Source organism: Aphelocoma coerulescens, chromosome 4A, assembly GCF_041296385.1.
Source record: "Aphelocoma coerulescens isolate FSJ_1873_10779 chromosome 4A, UR_Acoe_1.0, whole genome shotgun sequence".
Taxonomy (NCBI): Eukaryota; Metazoa; Chordata; class Aves; order Passeriformes; family Corvidae; genus Aphelocoma; species Aphelocoma coerulescens.
The window spans coordinates 11,666,177-11,686,275 of record NC_091018.1 but is presented as its reverse complement, the minus strand read 5'-3'; the positions used below and the strand labels follow the sequence as shown (position 1 = coordinate 11,686,275).

At 40.4% G+C, this 20,099-nt stretch overlaps 1 protein-coding gene across 1 annotated transcript in view; it reads left to right on the top strand.

Moving 5' to 3' along the window:
• TENM1 (teneurin transmembrane protein 1) overlaps positions 1–16,736 on the top strand; it is a 309,396-nt gene extending 292,660 nt beyond the window's left edge. The window contains exons 26-31 of the mRNA XM_069015347.1: positions 339–574; positions 6,576–6,872; positions 11,004–11,391; positions 12,023–13,243; positions 13,712–13,854; positions 15,891–16,736. Of these exons, the coding sequence (XP_068871448.1) occupies positions 339–574; positions 6,576–6,872; positions 11,004–11,391; positions 12,023–13,243; positions 13,712–13,854; positions 15,891–16,649 (3,044 nt within the window). The 3' untranslated portion in view covers positions 16,650–16,736. The remainder of the gene's footprint in view (positions 1–338; positions 575–6,575; positions 6,873–11,003; positions 11,392–12,022; positions 13,244–13,711; positions 13,855–15,890) is intronic.
• Positions 16,737–20,099: the final 3,363 nt, after the last annotated feature.

The following is a 20,099-nucleotide window of genomic DNA, read 5'->3' as shown; positions in this document are numbered from 1 at the left end:
TGTCCTGCTGGGACCTGCAACATGCTAAGATCATCACAGTATCAGTGGTGAATACTCAGCCTATGGTTTTACATCCTTTTAAGCTGAAAGCAAAAATTCTTGATTCCTGCTGCAGGAAACCTTCACAATGGAAATCATCAGGCCAAATGTAATCAAAAAGTCTTCAGACTTGGGAAGGCCTGGAGATTACAGCTTGTAAAACTCGCACTGCAGTTGGTGTTCAGCTGTCTCTAACCTCCCTGGGTTACAAACTCAGCCCTGTTGTGCCTAACATTTGGTTTATAGATCTGGAGATCTGAACTTCTCTCTGTTTGCTGATTTTTGTTGTTTTTTGACAGATAACACACAGAACATCTACCGGGTCAGCCCAGACGGGTCTCTGAGAGTCACCTTTGCCAGTGGAATGGAAATCACGCTTAACACAGAACCTCACATTCTAGCAGGGGTTGTCAGCCCCACGTTAGGGAAGTGCAATATCTCCCTTCCTGGAGAGCATAACTCAAATCTCATTGAATGGAGGCAAAGGAGAGAGCAGACGAAAGGCAATATCTCTACATTTGAGAGAAGGCTAAGGGTAAGGCTTCCTCTTGTGTAAGTGCAGTGTTCCCTTTGAAAGTCATTCAACTAAAATCATGTTGAAATGTTATACTTTGTAAGAATGAAAATTTTGTGTCAATGGTGAGCCCCAGCCTTGAATTTCAAAGCCAAACTCCTCCAACAGTCTCAGGGATGTTTGATCTCTGTTTGATTTTGATTGTGAGACTTGACCTCAAGACATAATTGCTTTTTCTTCCTTTTCTTTTTCAACTAAGAACTTAATTATGGCTTTGGAAGAAGCTGTGAGCAAAGGACAATGTGTAGTTACTCCAGCACAGCAGCAAAGTTGGAGCCACATTTTGCCTCTCTCGTATCTATCAACCCTCTTTCTTCTGGGGAAGCAAAGGGGGGCCAGCTGGTGCCCAGGGCAGAGGCTCTTGCAGGATACACTTTGGGTGTCCTGGCCAGTGCCTTTCCTGCAACTCAGAGTGATGTAGAGCCTCCCTGTGTATCCAGACAGGCTCTGTATTAATTCTGCCCTCTGCCACATGCTCTCAAACCCCCCAACTCCCTCTGGCTGGGTTATACCACGGCTCCAAGAAAGACTTGCTTTAACATTGCATCCTTGGTTTATTTTTACCTGTGAGTACAATGACAGATGGTCAACATTTAGCATTTAATTACATAACACCATGGCTCAAAGATATTGCTGCTTTGTTAAACAGGTTTTTTATGAGATCAGTTCTGGTTTTCACATGAATACCACTTAAAATACCTGTACCAATAGTAGAACTGGGAATTTTGGCCTTAAAAATATTGTGTTATTGACTACAACCTTTCTGGTTATGAATTATGTCTGAAGGTACACATGTTAGCTCTGAAAATACAGAGATGGTTATTAAAATCGCTGGATTGTCAAAACTACAAAAATCAAAACTATCTCATTTTGATTATGAGATACTATAGATTTTTTTTTAAGTGTACCATCTGTTTGCTTTTCAACTGCTCAATCAAAAATGCAAGACTTGGAAGATCTGGCCAGACTGGGCACTGTATGTAAAACAGTAAAACACCTATTTGAAAGGGCATTGTTCAGATTTGACAGTCACAGTTACTTTTTAGGATCTTGCAAGTGGGCAAAAGCTTCTTACAGTTCTTCTTGCCCACTTTCTGCTTCCTTCCTCTCTAAATTAGTGTGAGGCCTCATAGCCCTGTCTAGGGAGGCAGCTGAACTTAGCACTGTGACAAACATGTTAAGATGGCAGGATCCAAACTGTGGCTTCCTTGGCTCATGTTGCCTACTCAGCTGGAGGCTTTCTGTGTGACTTTGTGCTTAAATAACAGTATGGCACATTTTTCTACAAGAATCTTATGTAATAAGATGGTAAACAGAAAGGATGTAGTCAGTCATCTATCCTGCTTACATAGCCAGGGACTAGTTGTTCATCACAATTCTGTTTAATACAACTACTCCATCTTGCACAGTTTCCCCATTAGGCAGTTTGTATTTTCTGTTGTTGAAATTGATTGCAGTTTCTTTTAACTCATTTTCACTTGTTTCTATGTAATCCTTAACACTGCCTGGCAAAAAAAAAAAAGTAAATTCACAAATTGGTCAGGACTAAATGCATTCTGGCTGGAGGCATAAGATGTTTATTGAAATATTGCAACACTGAAGGTATCCAGAGGTCAGCTGATTGACCTACCTCTGGAATAGGCTGTTGGTGCATAAAACCACTCATGTATTTCTCCTCCTTCCCCTTCACCTTCATCCCGAGAGAGGATAGAAGGTGAAAGACAAGCATAAGAATAGTTTTGGTATGCTGATGTCTTTCCCTCTTTGTCCTTCCAAAAGTATGCACTAGCAACACAGCTCTTGAGCATTGCATTCTTATTTCTGTAAGCTGTGTCTTTTTATACCTATCCAAGATCAAGAGGACTTAGGAATTGTCCCTGCCTGCTCAGAAGGGCAGGCCAGCCACCTGTATTGCAATCCTGACTGTACTGACTCCCTTGGCTGTACTGAGCTCTAGGACTGTTGTTCTGAGAGCTGTCAGGGCAAGACTAGAGGGAACTTGGTGGGATAGCACAGGTTCCTCTAAAATGAGGATTTTAAAATGGAAAGGAGGAGAAGTGTTAGAATCATAGAATCATTTATATTTCAAAAGACCTCAGAGATCATCCAATTGTATTCTGCACAAAGGAGACACCATGTCAATAGGCCCAAGAGAAAGGGACAGATGGACTACTGAGGCTGTTAATACCATAAAGGACTTTGGAGAATAGCAGAAATATCTGGATCCTGGAGTTCATCTTTGCATGGTGTGCTGGCGGAATGCAGAGTCAGTGGAGATGGAAGGAGATGGAACAGTGCAGCAAAGGATTCTACCCAGAGACAGCTCTCTTTTCTTGGTGATTATAGGAAATGCAGCACAGCAGGAACAAAAGTACCATCTTATGGTGTGTTTGAAACAGTACACCAAATAATGAAATGGATTTAGGACTCACTGTGGACAGATCCTTGAGTACTGCTGGGAAAAAAAAAATAGCATCATTGAAAGTCCTTATGCTGGATGAGATCCTGGACAGACCTTCTGAAAACTTTTAATGAGTTATATTTTTAAAAGAAATTATTTAAACACTTAATATGCCATGCCTGGCACAATAGGAAGTGTGTTAGAAAGCTTGCAATGTAGGGCAGAAAGAGCTATGCTGAACTTTGAAAATACATGTAAAGAAAAGCTCTGGGGATTGGAGCAGTTCTCAATGGAAATGAACAGACTTGCAGGAGCCCTCAGTTAAAGAAAAAAAAGAACAGTACAATGGAAGAGTCTTCTGAGAAAAAAAAAATAAAAAGCATAGAAGTGAGGTATAAAGATGTTACTGAGAAATCAGCCTGATACCATCAGTGAAACAAACGGCTTTGGCTGCTAAAAGGTATAAATTAGAAGGCAGGTAGCTGGGGATGAGATAAAGGATGACCTACTTGAGGAGAAGAAACAGAATAAAGCTTTTCCTTCTCTGCCTGGTCCTAACTTTTTTAATTTTAATAGCAATTAGCAACCATCTTGAAAGCATGTCACTCTATTAGTGTTATTTCCAGTTTTGGAAAGAGGCTGCTGTTAGCATGTTCTGAATAATGCTGGAAACATTGGGTTTTAAAAAGTTTGATTTCTGCATGGTGTGAATTCCCTGCTCTGGAAATAGGGCAGAAGTGAGTAAATTAACTGAAATGCTAGAACAGTCATCTAACTTTATCTCAGGGTCTAAATCAATGTGGGAAACAAATTAACCACAGGTTTCCTTTAAGTGCAGAACTGCTTGCCCTAGTGCTTCCTGAACGTATATAAAACAGTCTCTGGGCATGTATGCATTTTATATTAATAATAAATCTATGTACAATCAGGCATTTTAACATCAATCTTAATCTAGCAAGACTTCTTTTTTATCAATTGAACTGCTATTTTAATTGACTTCTAAAAATGAAGCAAAGACTGCTGTTAAATCTGATGAGCATGATGCATAGTAATACACTGATTAGAATGCAGCTCTTCTCCCTCCTGACTTTTGCATAACTTGAGGAACGTGGCATTGGATGCAGTCCAGGTTTTATAACTGAATGTCTACAAAATTGAAAATTGAATGCTTGGCCAGTCTTACTTATTTTTGGTGGGTTTTTTGGGGTTGGTTTTTTTGTTTGTTTTTTTTTTAATGATAACGGAAGTAACTCACTGGTCTCGGTTCAAAAGTCCTGCAGACACAGGCTTTGACAGCCATGTTCATTATTGCACTTAACAAATGATCTCCCTTTATTTACCAGTCTTACAGCAAATTCTAAAGATGAGACCAAGTCCTCTGCCAGGGTCTGTGAGTTTACATTGGCTCAAATCAAAACACAGACAAGGAAGGAATGCAATTATCTCATCTGACTTACATCTCAGATAGGGTGGACAGGGTATGCTTGGAAATTAAATCAAAAGAAGTGCATGTTTATGTGATACTTACACTGCAAAATTTCTAGCTAAAAAACTAATGAAAGTAGAGTCAACAAATGTTAAAAAAATATAGACTATTTTTTTTTTTAATTCACTTCTAACATTATTGAAGTCAGATGAATTTTCTCCCTATTAGCTGATATTCCGACCTGACATTGCTTTCAGAAACCAGTTTTCACTGGCTCATAGCAGAATACAAGTTCCAGCCTCTCTCAGGAGACTCCTTACTATGGTTTATGTATCTTGGAGGAGTCGTTTCATGAAGCCACTGGGATTTGAAATCAGCTTGTCAATAGCAACATTGAGATGAGTCCTCCTACCCATTTATGATCCTGTCTTGCCTTGAGAAGGGTGTTAAACTTAACTTTAATATAAGAAAATAAACAAATGAGACATAAAATGTGCAATATAAGGGAAGTATTTCAACCTTTTTTTAACTCCATGAATTTTCAATTACTGCTGCTTTCCACTTCGTTGCTAGTTCTGCCTCTGTTTGGTTTTCATTCTTATTTGTTGTACAGTCTCTGAAATTCAGATTGCAAGCAATTTGTATTCGAAGCTCTTCTGTCTCCTAACTGCATTCTACAATGATAGTAATAGCAATAAGAACATTAAACATTTACATGGAACATACATGAATATGGCATAGGGTATACCTCCTGCTTGCTTTTCAGTTAATTTGCCACCAAGAGGATTTGTTTTCAGAAATTTTAAGAAGTTTGCTAAAAATTTTATTATGTTAGACTTAAACCATCAGTCTGTATACAAGCAAATGTAGTTGAACAGAGCATCACATTTTACTTGGGCTCCTTAACTATCATTAGAGCATAAATTGTAATAGTTACAACAGTCTACAGGGGTATATAGGTATTTTACAGCTATTGTAAATGAACACTATTAAAGTTAGACATATGTGTATATAAAACTCCAGAAATGGTTGTTGAAGAAAGAACACCTGCTTCTTCTAGATTCTCAGATTATTTTGTATCTAAAAACAGAAACAGGAAAGAAAAAAACATATTCATTCTAATCACATCTTGAATTATTAAGCAGGGTTTATTAACCATTTACTTGGTGGCTGTGCCTCCAGGTCTCAGAGAGGAGGAAGCACTGAGCCATGCTCTGTGCAGACACCTGTACTGGCATTGTCTGTGCTGTAAGGAAGTTAATAATGGGAATAGAGTGATCAGATAAAATGTGGTAGATTAATGCAACAAGCATATTGAGCGTTGATCTGAAAAAGACATGTCAATGAACAGTATTTTATGGTTCTCTAAATTACATCTCTGATTTAAATGGTGTTTAATAGAGATTGCTCAGTGACTGAATGATGTAAGGAGGCAGATGATGATAGCACTGGATAAATGTATTTTGTCTTCATGAATCTGACTCAGTTTTGAACTTGATTTCAAATTGAGCATTGGGCTGCTGTCCATTTGTCAGACACAGCAAGTTGCTGGTTCCAGATGTGGTGAGAGCTGCAACAAGGGATATGGCTGGTACCAGACACTGCTGCTGCTGGCTTTCAGGAGTCTGGGAGTGGGGTGGTTTTGTGAGGAAGCATGAGGACACTGGTGAGCAGGGTCTGCAGGAGCTGCAAGCACAGCTCTGCCCTTTGCAGCATCAGGATGTGACCTGGGCTGTGAGGGCTGTCCCAGAGCAGCAGCTGACCTGTCAGTGTTAATACAGCTCAAGAGAGGATGTGAGATAGTAGATCTTTCTTACTTTGTGGGCTTAACTACACATCTTTGGCTGGAATCAAGATGTTCATCCACAGCTGAGAAGAAAGAAGTAAAATTCAGGAAAAGGTGAGAGCAGAGGTGAGGGTTTAGCAATGGAAACATCCTGTAATGCCAAATGCAAGGAACAATTTTTTTTTCCTTCTGCTTCTCATCTGAATCTTTTTTATTTCCTTGTCTTCAGTAAGGCCCAACTGACAATATTAAACCATTGCTTACTTCAGTTAGGACTGAGACAGACATGTCTGCATTGGGTGTACTTAGGATGCATTGTGTTCTTACCTTACTGTGCCTTTGTGTTTAGACCCACAACAGAAACCTGCTCTCCATTGACTTCGACCACGTAACCAGAACAGGAAAGATTTATGATGATCACCGCAAATTCACTCTTCGAATTATGTATGACCAGACAGGACGCCCCATTTTATGGTCCCCCATCAGCAAGTACAATGAGGTCAATATCACTTATTCACACTCTGGATTAGTCACCTATATCCAAAGAGGAACCTGGACCGAGAAAATGGAGTATGATCCAAGTGGGAACATCATTTCCAGAACATGGGCAGATGGTAAAATATGGAGTTACACATATCTAGAAAAGGTAAATTATTTAAGAAGTGGGGTTTGTGCCAAGATAAAAAATATTTGGGTTTATTATATCATATTATGTTATATTTATTTATTTTATTATATTTATTTATTTTATTATATTTTGTACTATGTTATAATGCTGCCTCTTGCAAGTGTATTTAAGACTTTTAAAAGAGAAAATGCATAGAATTACATAGCTAGATAAAAATGAATGTCTCTGGATATGCTCAGACCTACATGTCACCTGCTCAAACCTGACATAGTTCAGAAGAAAGTTATCAGCATCTCAGGTTTGTTTAATTGGTAGGTCAAAACAACTTTCTGGTCTCAGTCCGAGTTCAAGTGAAGAAAGGACACCCTAGTTGCTGAAAATCACATTACTACTCTGGATAACAGTCAGAAAGATAACAGTCCTGAAAGAGAACTTTTTTCTCTCTACAAACACAGCTCTTAAGTCAAAATTAGGAGCTTGTGAGCACAAGCTTACCTATTCAGTGCTGCATTTTAAACAAGGGTTTGACCATGGGAGGAGAATGCTTACTGCAGTATTTATGCAGGCCATTTGAGGGGGAAATATTAATATGAAATGAGTTATTGCTCTGCTTTTATAGTGACTTCGCATCTAAATTCCCTGAACATTTTAAGTTCCATGTGTGTCTAGAGGTAATGGTCACAAAATATGGAGATGAATATTGTATAAACCAAGGAGGAACATCTTCATCTGTAATAACATTTTGTTTGGTCTTGTCTTTCAAAACCAGAAAGCCAATCTGTATTTTTAAGGCTTTCAGAACTTAGCATGAATTCATATTCAAAGTTTTTTAGATAGCAACATCTTGGACTATCCAATACACCTACAAATATACAAAATATACAAAAACATACAAATGTTAGCAGAACATTTTCTCTTAACCTGTAAACCACGGGGAAAAAACTATGGAAGGTGGGGGGCAGGAGAGGTAACGTTGATAGGAGGTATTACACACAGGAAATCCAGTGACTTTGAAGTTACTTGTATATTAAAGAGTTCCAAATGTGTACTTCTAAGATAAACTGTGCTGTACTTATTTTGAATGTATTTAAGCTGGATCCTCAAAAAACTTAAACCTAATCCAGTGGAAAAAAAAATGATCAAGACTGGAAAATGCATAAAAATGTGATTCCTCCTTGTCTGCATGCAGTGTGGTTCTTGCATGTGTTAACAAGATTGGCAAACCCCAGGAGCTTCAGAAGTTTGTTTCAGATAAATTTGTCAGGGCTTTTTTTGTCTGTATGCTCTTTTGCAAATTACAAGTAAACAGGCATTTCATACAGCTTTCAAATATTTGGGCAATGTGCCTTTTGGAGGAATCTCTTATTTTTTTCTTTGGACCCAATGGACTTTAATTTTGGAAAGATGTATGCTTCTTATCTTTCCAAACCACTTTGTCTGTTCTTAGTTTATGATGAGCTCATAAATTCAGTCATATAACTTAACACTGTTACTCTAGAATTCTACAGAAAGGGCCAAATCCTGATCTTGTGGAAGCAAGTGGCAAAAGCTTACTGGTTCAGTAGCAGCTTGGGTAATGCTGTAACTGTCATTAAAATTATGGAAAGTCATTCACACCATGGACAATAGTCTCCCAGCTATTTAATGTACTTTCATGAGTGTTGTTCCTTGTGCCAAAGAAAGATGAATTCACTGTCAAAATTAGTGTGGCTCCATTAAAGTCAATAACTCATTGTATTAATTATGTAATGATTGCTAAAGGTTGTCTGAAGCCTTGTAAGAAACAATAATTCCTTACATGAAAAAAACCTTCATTATATAGGTGGCTTCCAATTCATAGTTATTTAATTCTTCATTTTTAGCACTTGATGAGTTAATCATACATCCTCAAAAATCTCTACCCCTTACAAAATTAGTTCAAATAATTAGGGTTTTAAAAAGCACTACAACATTAGCATTGTAAATAATTCTAAATTATGAGATTCTATTCCTCTTGTTTTGGTCACTTTCCTCAATTAGTTAATGCTGTTACATAATCTCCTGAATACTCCAAGCCCGCTTCCAAAACCAGACAGACAAAACAGATGAGTGGCTGTGTGTGTCTGTTGGACAGAAATGACATCTAGTGGTGATGCTCAGCATTTGTCTATTCCCAGCAGAGCTGCCCGTAATTGCCACTGGCTGTTTGTCTTGATACACCATACGGTATCAATCATTATGTGGTTGACCAGGCTCTGGTTGCTTTAATAAAATGACAGCTTTTTAGATGTTTTATGAGCTACCCTCTGAAATCCTTTAAAACAACTAGAACCCAATTTGTGCAGAGTTGAAAAATCCTTTGTAATATTATTAGGGTGAATTGGGAATTAATTTTTTTTTCTCTTTATGTATCCTCTAATAGGCTTGAGAGGATACTAAGTCTCCAGCCCTTGTACTGTCTATCATTTTACTATCCTGGACAAAAGTGAAAAAGCCACAAAGTGCTGTAAAAATGGCACACAGGGGCACTAAAGTTATATTGGGGATGTTTCTGATCTTGTTATTCATACTCTGTCAATGGCAGACAGCTTAAAAACAGGCACGGGAGCAGTATATAGAGAGAGGCGTCACAGCAGTGCTAGGAGAGAGTTCAGCCAGTGGTTTACTGCAGACTGGAGACTCTTGACTGAAGGTGGAAACAAAATAAACGCGGCGCATGTTGGAATGGTTGGCAGAGCAGCAATGAAGCGATCAGAAAATGCTCAGTGTGAAGGTCTGTCATCACCAGTTGGCAGAGGGTGACCTGGAGTGGCATATGTTGGTGCTCTCTGGCTGCTGTACAGGTGACAGATGTCTTTTGCCAAGGGCAGGAAGAGACACATCTTGGTCAGTCAGGGGGCTGGGAGTGCGGAGAGGATGGCCAAGGCTGAGTCTATCTCTGGCCCTTTGAATGGGCAGTTGGTTTATTTGTCAGATAAAAGTGGCTCAGGGCCAGTGTTACTTAGCACATTGCAGGGCTGATCATATGGTGTTTTCTTCCCAGAGAAGATTTTTGAGCTTAGAGGAGAAAAAAATCCTATTTTCCTGCTTTCTTTCTCCAATACTCTATGACAAAGCAGTCATACCGTTCCGTGTAAGACTTTGTTTTGCATGATGTCTCAATCCTGCAGAAGCCTGACAAATTTGCTTATGTGCCTGGTAGGTTTGAGCTGTGGGCTAAGAGCTAGGCAGTGTCGGTGCTCCAGCACAACTCAGACAAGGCAAGGAATGTGCAGTGCTCTGGTCCAGCCAAGCCACTTGCTAGAGCTGGGGGAAGGCTACACAGTTCCCCCATATGTTTTCATTCTGTGGTTTCATTATCCTTGTTTCAACAGTGACTGTTCACCAGCCAGCTTGTGCTCTGTGACACTGTGACTTTACATGGTGGGTGAGAAGGCGTACAGAACCCAAACTTTAATTATCAATAGAAAGAGTCTGTGCTTGCACATTCATCTGCCAGATAAGAAAACCAGATTTCATTAACCAGCCACAATTAACCAATACAGGACACCCATACAGAAATTATATTCTTTTTAAACATTAAAAATGAACAATAGAAGTAGTCACACCAAAGAATCTGCAGACTATTTTCATCCATCTGTAAGCATGGAGATATTATGAACTCTGGGGTAATGTATATTTAAAAGAAGATACACAGGAAAAGGGGTAGGTCTATGCTGGAAATAAGCAGAATGCCAGTAAAAGCTAAACACCTTGTACATGCACAAAGTTTCCCCTTTCCAGCTCCTCTAGACACATCTGCTGGTGCAGATGCTCTGCCTGGGTGTGAGGAAGAAGTTCTCTCTGTTTTTGCTTCCTGAGAGTATGCCCTAAATATTTCAAAGCAACATAGCAAGTCGGCATGAGGCTGAAATGCTACTGAGAGCCACATCTGCCTTCCAGTTTGGAGGCCTTTACCTCTAGACTTATTATGATTCTCCTCCTGTTTTGTACCACCTTGCTGGCCAGGTCTCCTGGAGCTGAAAGCTTCACTTGGAATTGTACAGACAGTAAGAGCAAACTACAAGAGTGAGTGGTTGTTTCAGCATTTCCATAACCTTCAGGCACTCACTAGATGGATCCCCATGTGCTTGATCCGCCCCTTACCGTGCCATTGCTGTTTGGTTGCAGTCCGTGATGCTCCTGTTGCACAGCCAGCGGCGCTACATCTTCGAGTACGACCAGTCGGAGGCGCTGCAGTCGGTGACGATGCCCAGCATGGTGCGCCACGCCCTGCAGACCATGCTGTCCGTCGGCTACTACCGCAACATCTACACCCCTCCCGACAGCGGCGCCGCCTTCATCCAGGACCTCGCCAGGGATGGGCGGCTGCTGCAGACCTTGTACCCTGGCACAGGGCGCAGGGTCCTGTACAAGTACACCAAGCAGTCCCGGCTCTCCGAGATCCTGTACGACACTACGCAAGTCACGTTCACCTACGAGGAGTCTTCCGGGGTTATTAAAACAATACATTTAATGCATGATGGGTTCATCTGTACCATCAGATACAGGCAGACAGGTGTGTCTAACTGTGACTAGTTTGCTAAAGTTTTTGGCTCCTTAAAACGTGACACTCATTCTTCATTCGCAACACCCTGATCCTGCACTTACCTGGCATGAAATTCCATTATTTTTATGTCTACAAGTTCTTATATTTTTATGTTTCAATAGAAAAATATGTGTGTATGTCTGTGTGTCTGTGTCCATAGGTGAATATAGCTGTCCCATTTGAAATACAGTTTTCTTTTTATTGCGTGGTAAGGAATTGCTCTTAGAATGTTTTGTTGTTTTTATTCCTCTGTGTGGATATTTGCTAAATACTAAATCAGGTTGGTTTATTGTTTGTATTTTCGAGTTTCCCTGTTTACACCATAATATAACATAAATTCAAAAGGACTTTATATGAGGAAAGAAATCACCATGTGAAATAAATTTAGTTTAGAATTATCTTGTAAGTAAATAGAAATCATAATTATGAATAAAACAGCATTCATTTAGACAGATATTAATAAAATAGAAATAATTTGTAGAGCAAGCATTAATAAAGGTTTGTGAGAGAACAATCTAACATATTCTGTAGGGTAAGTAAACCAGGGGCTTAATTCGTTATTTTTCTTATTTTTCCTCTTTCCCCTCTTTGTTTTGGACAGGTCCACTTATTGGTCGCCAGATCTTCAGGTTTAGTGAAGAAGGGCTTGTGAATGCCAGATTTGACTACAGCTATAACAACTTCCGTGTCACAAGCATGCAGGCCATGATCAATGAGACGCCCCTTCCCATAGATCTGTACCGTTACGTCGATGTTTCTGGCAGGACTGAACAATTTGGAAAATTCAGTGTCATTAATTACGATTTAAACCAAGTTATAACCACCACTGTGATGAAACATACCAAAATCTTCAGTGCCAATGGTCAGGTGATTGAAGTGCAGTATGAAATTCTCAAGTCTATTGCTTACTGGATGACCATCCAGTATGATAACATGGGTCGCATGGTGATCTGTGACATACGTGTGGGTGTAGATGCCAATATAACGAGGTATTTTTATGAATACGATGCTGATGGTCAGCTCCAGACTGTGTCTGTGAATGATAAAACCCAGTGGCGCTACAGCTACGACCTTAATGGCAACATCAACTTGCTGAGCCATGGGAACAGCGCGCGCCTCACTCCTCTGAGATACGACCTGAGAGATCGCATTACCAGGCTTGGGGAAATTCAATATAAAATGGACGAAGATGGTTTTCTCAGGCAAAGAGGCAATGAGATCTTTGAGTACAACTCTAATGGTTTGCTGAACAAAGCATATAACAAAGTGTCTGGCTGGACTGTGCAATACTGTTACGATGGTCTGGGAAGACGAGTTGCAAGCAAATCAAGCCTAGGACAACACTTACAGTTCTTTTATGCTGATCTCTCCAACCCAATAAGAATTACTCACTTGTACAATCACACTAGCTCAGAAATAACATCCCTATATTATGATCTGCAAGGTCATCTCATTGCAATGGAATTAAGCAGTGGAGAAGAATATTATGTTGCTTGTGATAACACTGGGACACCTCTAGCTGTGTTTAGCAGTCGAGGCCAAGTCATAAAAGAAATTTTGTACACCCCATATGGAGAGATATACCAGGACACTAATCCAGATTTTGAGGTTATCATTGGTTTTCATGGAGGACTCTATGATTCTCTTACTAAATTAGTGCATCTGGGTCAGCGGGACTATGATGTCATTGCTGGTCGGTGGACGACACCAAATCACCATATATGGAAGCACCTGAATGCTGTCCCACAACCATTTAACCTCTACTCGTTTGAAAATAATTACCCAGTTGGAAGAATCCAAGACGTTGCTAAGTATACTACAGGTAAAAGTAACCTGTCTCTCATGAAAATAAAACTTTTTCTTGAATTGTGGCATGGATTCAACATTCCAGAAATCTTTTGCATACAAAAAGTCTCTAATCTTAAATCTATTGAACTCATTTTTTTAATAGATTGCATCTTATGAACTTGATCTGTTTTCTTTAGCATTTATGGTAACCAAGAAAATAATTAATAGCTGCTTCTGTCAGTGCTAAAATTAGGGGAAGAATGGAGGTGGCTTAATTTGAATTTTTTCCATTATAAATAGATAGAAGGAACACTATTGATTTGAGTGTAGCTGTGCTTTGTAACCAAATAATTTCTTTGCTACAGTAAATGCTGTAGCTAGTACAGGAAACATAAATTGATGTGAAATCATTTTTTCTGCGTAGCTGGAATTTCTGCAGACTGCCTTCACTTTTCCTAGGATTTATGTGCCTTTTTGCCAGCATCCTTTTCTTGTTTTGTAGACATTGGAAGTTGGCTAGAGCTGTTTGGTTTCCAGTTGCACAACGTGCTGCCTGGATTCCCAAAACCAGAGATGGAAGCTTTGGGGACAACATATGAACTTCTACAGCTTCAAACAAAAACCCAGGAGTGGGATCCTGGAAAGGTTAGCAAACATTCTCTTCAGCTGCTTCTAATACTAAATGAAGGAGTTTTAATAGAAAATATTGGATACCAAGGAAACAGTGTGATTGTATCTTTCAATGTAATAGGCAAGGCAAATTGTTTAAGAATGATAGAAACTTGAATGTTGTCAATCATGTACTGGCATCAGAGTGGAGGAGAGGTTTAAGGAGAAGCTTGTAGCAACACAGTGAAGGAAATTTGCAGCTATTTATAGAGAAAATACCCAAATTTGAGGTGCAGGATAGGCAAATGGGTAAAAGTGTTTGTGCAAATATTGAAAAAAGCAGAGAAAATCTTGTGGAATTAAAAAACTAGAACAGCAGATTTTCATCTTTGTTAGCAAAGATGCCACAAGCACTGGAAAATCACTGAGGGTATAAACAGCTTTACAACTCAGTGCCTTTGCATAATTATTTCAGGAAACAGAAATGCTGCTGTGTATTTGTAAGGGGTCTGTAAATCTTAGCCTTACTCCAGGGCTTATTTTCAGTAACAACGAGCCAGACAGCAGCTATCAGAGTCCAGCAATCAATGTGACTACAACAGAACCAACTACCAATATTCTGAGCAGGCATTCACATTTTGCATATGAGCATTTGTTGACAAAGAAATACGATTTTGTAGAGATGCCTTTCCTCTATTGTAGTCAGGAAAGAGAAGCATAAAGCATTGAGAGTTCACATTCATGTTCCCAGCATTTAAGACAATTACCATCAACCAAACGCAGAAGGCTGGAGGGTCAGAGCTCATGCCAGATGTAGGAGCATGTCCATGGAAAATTATCACTGGGATGTTAAGCTTTTCCAAGGTACAGAAAAGATGTAGTGATAGGTATAGTGTTAAAAGACAAAGAGAAGATTAGAGTGAAGTTTCTTCTAGCTTCTATGAGCAGCAAGATCTACAGATGTGACATGCTTGCCTATTGTTCTAGTGTCTCAAGACCTTCACAACCTGCTTTCCTTAAAGAATGGGCTATAAAATTCATTACCATGTGTCTTGGGTGACTTTATGATGTGTATCCCATATCACTGCCCTATGCCCACAAATTAATTCTTGTGCCTTTCTATCCCTTTAAACTGAGCCTGAGAGAAGGAAGGAAAAACTGAGCAAAACTATTTCAAAGCAGTTTGCAGCTTGTTCAAGGTCCCACAGAGATAGCAACTTTTTTTCCAGCTGTGGCGGGGGAGCGAGGAAGCACCCGGCTTGCAGATTTTTTTTCCAGTCAGCTTTCAGCCAGATTTTCAGTTTCTTTTTCTCTGGAGAGAGACTGAGAGTTGAACTTTTTTTCCTTCCCTGGAATTTCGGATTTTTCCCCTTTTCTACTGGACTGCTTGATTGCTTTAACATCAGAGCACATCGGGAGGACTTTCCACCAGGCACAGAGGGCCTGGCCCTGGGCCAAGCCCCAGCTCCGAGGAGACCAAAGGGAGGACTCGAACACTTTCCCAGGTTTTTTCTCCACAGTCAGAGATTTTTATTAATTAGCATTATTTTCCTTTTCCCGTGTGTTTGTTAAATAAGTAGTTTTTATCTCTTTCACTTTCCTTTGAGGAAAATTTATTTTTTCCCGAACCTGGTGGGGGAGGGGTGGTGACCTGCCTTCTCTCAGGGGATATATTTCTAAATTTGGCCAAACTGGCACACCGTGGTTCTACAGAAGATGTAATTAAACACACAGGGACTAAGCAGAGCCTCGTGAATGGGCACAGCTTTGAGTTCAGGTTTCTCCGAACTGCTAAGGGCTGAAAAACCAGCCATTAGAGTAACAGATAGAAAAATAGCATTTGTGCTAAACACATTTCCATTTATTTCCTAGAAACAAGGAGTCCAAAAGACAGAAAGCACTGCCATAAGTGATTAAAAAGCCTGTGCGTATGCCCAGGTTCTGTAGGTGTGCACGATACTTTCCAAAAATGGAAGATCCATTCTAAGGAATTAAGAGACAAGTAGGGTTAGATACTATGATGAACTGCAAGGTACCTTGCCTGCAAACTTGATTGTTATTTTCTTTTCCAGACTATCCTTGGCATTCAATGTGAGCTACAAAAGCAACTCCGAAACTTTATCTCCTTGGACCAACTTCCTATGACACCCAGGTACAGTGATAGCAAGTGTTCTGAAGGAGTGAAGCAACTGAGATTTGCAGCTGTTCCTTCAGTATTTGGAAAAGGCATCAAATTCGCTATAAAGGATGGTATAGTGACAGCTGACATTATCGGGGTGGCTAACGAGGATAGCCGGCGCATTGCTGCCATCCTCAACAACGCTCATTACCTGGAGAACCTGCATTTCACCATTGAGGGCCGGGACACCCATTACTTCATCAAGCTGGGCTCTTTGGAGGAAGATTTGGCCCTGATTGGCAGCACCGGAGGGCGCCGCATCCTGGAGAACGGCGTCAACGTGACGGTGTCGCAGATGACGTCAGTGATCAACGGCAGGACTAGGCGCTTTGCCGACATCCAGCTCCAGCACGGCGCGCTCTGCTTCAACGTGCGCTACGGAACCACGGTGGAAGAGGAAAAGAACCATGTCCTGGAGGTAGCCAGGCAGCGAGCTGTGGCTCAGGCCTGGACTAAGGAGCAGAGGCGGCTGCAGGAGGGGGAAGAAGGAATTCGAGCGTGGACAGATGGAGAGAAACAGCAGCTTTTAAGCACTGGACGGGTACAAGGCTACGATGGATATTTTGTTTTATCTGTGGAGCAGTATCTTGAACTTTCTGACAGTGCCAATAATATTCACTTCATGAGACAGAGTGAAATAGGCAGAAGGTAACAAAGAAAATCTCTGCCTTTGCGTCACCAAAGACTGCCTGTTTTTAAACATAAAATGGTTTATTGTATTGGTTTTTCTAGATCAGAACTCTGTATATATAAATATAGAGGAAAAAAACATATCCAACTGCCTTTAAATGTGACAGAAGATGGTATTTTAATATCGTTTGTTAACTCTTTGAGAGATGACAGTGACAATTTTTAGTTCTTGTGTGGCAGTATTCAAAAATTTCAGAAGCAGAGTCCTGCAAGCCGAGCGGCGCGACCTGCGCGCAAGGTGCCCGGGGTGACACCGCACAGCCCTGCAGGGTAGGGGTGAGTGCCACGTGCTCTGCCTTCTCCTAAAGAAACACGACTTTTTTGTTGTTGATTTAATAATTCACCAGTTATTTAAATGGTTACAGAGCCTGATTCTGCAACCCGTATTTACTGGGTGGCTTTTATCCCAGTGAGATCTCCCATAAGTTCGAGGGATTGCATACAGAAACCAGACTGTGTATGGAAACTTCGCAGCTGCTCACCAACCCCACACATGTTCCTCAGAGTTAAGAGCTAAGGGATTTCCTAACCTGGGAAATCTGACTTGGGTTGGCTTCAGTATGTACTAGGATGTCCCCTATGGCCTTTGCTCAGTTGTGGCCACCCCTCAGCTGCTCCATGCTGAATATCACATTGTGTCCACTCGTGCATGTCAGGCCTCTCTCCCAGGGTTTCCCTCGGCACTGGGATATACTAGGGTCTGGCAGTACACACACAGCTGCCAGTCTGCTTGGTGGCACCGTGTTGGTCAGGCTTCAGCCAGAGATGGGGTGGCTAAAGCAGGCTTAGTGGGCACTGTAGTCTTCAGGAGGCTCTTCACTGGCATGTGTGCTCCAGGCTGGACTTTAACCCAGTGCTCTGGGGACAACCCAGCTGGGAGCCCTCACAGAGCAGTATCAGGCCATGCAGGATCGGTCCTGTCTGTAGTCACTGGGCCAGGACTTGCCTTCACACAGATGATTTGGAAGTTGCAGTGTTGTTGGGTTTAGGCATCGCGTTCTTTTCATCTCAAATTAATAATCCTGTTGTAGTACTCATTTTTTCGAGTCTGAAGAAGATTGGTGGGTTGGGAGTTGATGAACCTAAGTGTGGGTAGTAAATATGTTGATAAACGTAGAACATTTCGGGGATGACTCTTCACTTTTCAGCTCAATATCTAGAGCACATAGAAAAGCATTATATTGCATGGACAGAAATTTTTATTTCCCAAGGTATCATGCACTACTGGCACAGTTACTTCATAGCAGAGTAGGTGATCCTTCCTCCAGCTTGTCATTTTTAAAAGACCTGATTATCGGGAGGTGGGGGGGCACACAGGGAGGAGGGGATGGGCAAGCAGTTTTCCAGAGGGATCTAGAAGTCTTGTTACAGAGCCTGTGTAGCCATAACAGTGAAGTTATTGCACATTTCTTTCAGAACAGACATAGTCAATATATTGAAAAGATTTCTGCTCGTATTTATGGAAGCCAAAAAAGTGCATTCTTTATCTTTCTTCCTTTTTTCCCCCCAGTTTTCTTTTTTCCTTTGTTTTTTGGGCAAGTGGAGCAGACTGTACCCAAGTTAGAGATGAGCCTGAATTGGCAGCTGAGACCTGAGCCCCTCCCTGGGGTTTGATCTCAGGTCTCAGCCTCACCCTGTTACCGTCTCTTCCCAGATTCCTTTTGCTCCCCTGGGAGCCAGCGCAGCTTTGGGGAGTCAGGATCAGGCTGAGTGGGAGCCTGGGCGCTGAAATCCTCCTCTGTCCCCAGCCAGGGGGAACTATGGACCAAAATCTGCACATACACCTTGTGATCAGGCTCATCATTAACTAATGTACAGAACAGAGAGCTGGCAATATCCAGGTTTGACAGCTCAGATTTCTGTAATTTTCCATAAAATCACGGAGAATTTGAATACCTCCACACCAGCCTAAAAATGGACCTTCAAATCCTTGAGCCTCTAATACGCTTTTAATCAATGGAAGAATAATTTATGAATTGTATATAGAGAGTGCATTCATAAATGTGATGATGTATTTTATCACTGATCCAAGATGTCAATATTAGAGTCTATTTTACTTATATTTTAAGTAATTATACTTTTTTGCAATTCAGTAATGAGGATCATTTTCAAACTGCTTTAAATATCCATTATAAACAAATATTTGAAGCTATTAGAGTTACCTTGAACTGTGCATTTCTAGTATGTAATACATATTTAGTTAGCTTGTGCCTTTAGTTTCTTAAAGTTATATTTGTATTATATGCAGGAAATGCACTTTGTATTACCTACAGCTGTGGTTTTTAATACTGCCTTGATTACTGTTGTTCTCATGTTATGCCAAAAGGTCAAAGAGTGAAATGTGTTACAAGTTTGTCTTTGAAAGTAGATTTGGCATTTTCCCATTTCCTGGGTGCAGTCTAATGTACATTTTGAACAATATTTCTTATGAGAATATGGTTTCGTTATGACTCACGTGACATTACGTGGCCCAGTTACAAAAGCAGAAAAAATGCCTTCATCATAACAGTTTCTTAAATTTAGGAAACTAAGTATAAATGTCGTGTTGAGATGACAGTGCTCAAGAAACGAGTTATTGCTGAAAGAGCATGGGAGATTGAAGTCATATCGTAGCTATACATGGGCCAGCCAGCAGTGATTTGTGAGAACTACATGAACAAATAGCTTTGGACCATCTTGATCATGAACAACCTCAGATGGAGGCAAGGAATATTTAAGTCTCCATTTTTTTTCCTTAGTAGTTAGAGCAATTTCTCAGTGGGTTTTTTGGTGGGTTTGGGGTTTTTTTTATATATTTCTCCATTTTCTTCCTTTTTTTTTTTTTAATTTTGTATTTTGCACTATAACCTAGAGACCCAGTTGAGAAAAAAGAAAAACAATAGCGTGGAAATTTTTACTGTTATTTAGATCAGATAATTTGATGCTAGCATTCTGCACTGCAAACAAGGTTCTGAAAGAGGGAAAAATAATATCAAATAATTAAAAGAAAGTATAAAATTAAAATAAAAAATTTAAAAATACACTATTGCACACTATCCTGTAGCAAAGTACCTACCATGAAAAAAACATGCTATATTTTTAATGACAGCTAAACAAATAGTGTGTACAAGTAACATTTCCTTTGCTTTCATATTTATTTAGTAAATCTAGAACATTTCAAAGTTATAAATATATATATATAGATATCTATGTAGAACATAGCCAAATAAATATATATGAACTGGTCAATGTGCAACTGGGTATATACACCTTGGCTCTGTGGTTTAAGCTCTCTCGCATCCCTCAGCTGGGCACTGGGCAGAGGTGGCCTCCTGCCCTGGCCGTGCTCTGGGGTCCCACCCTGCACCCCCTGCCCACGGAGCCCCCGGCAGCGCCCCGGGCTGGGCCAGGGGCAGCAGCTCCTCCAGGGTGA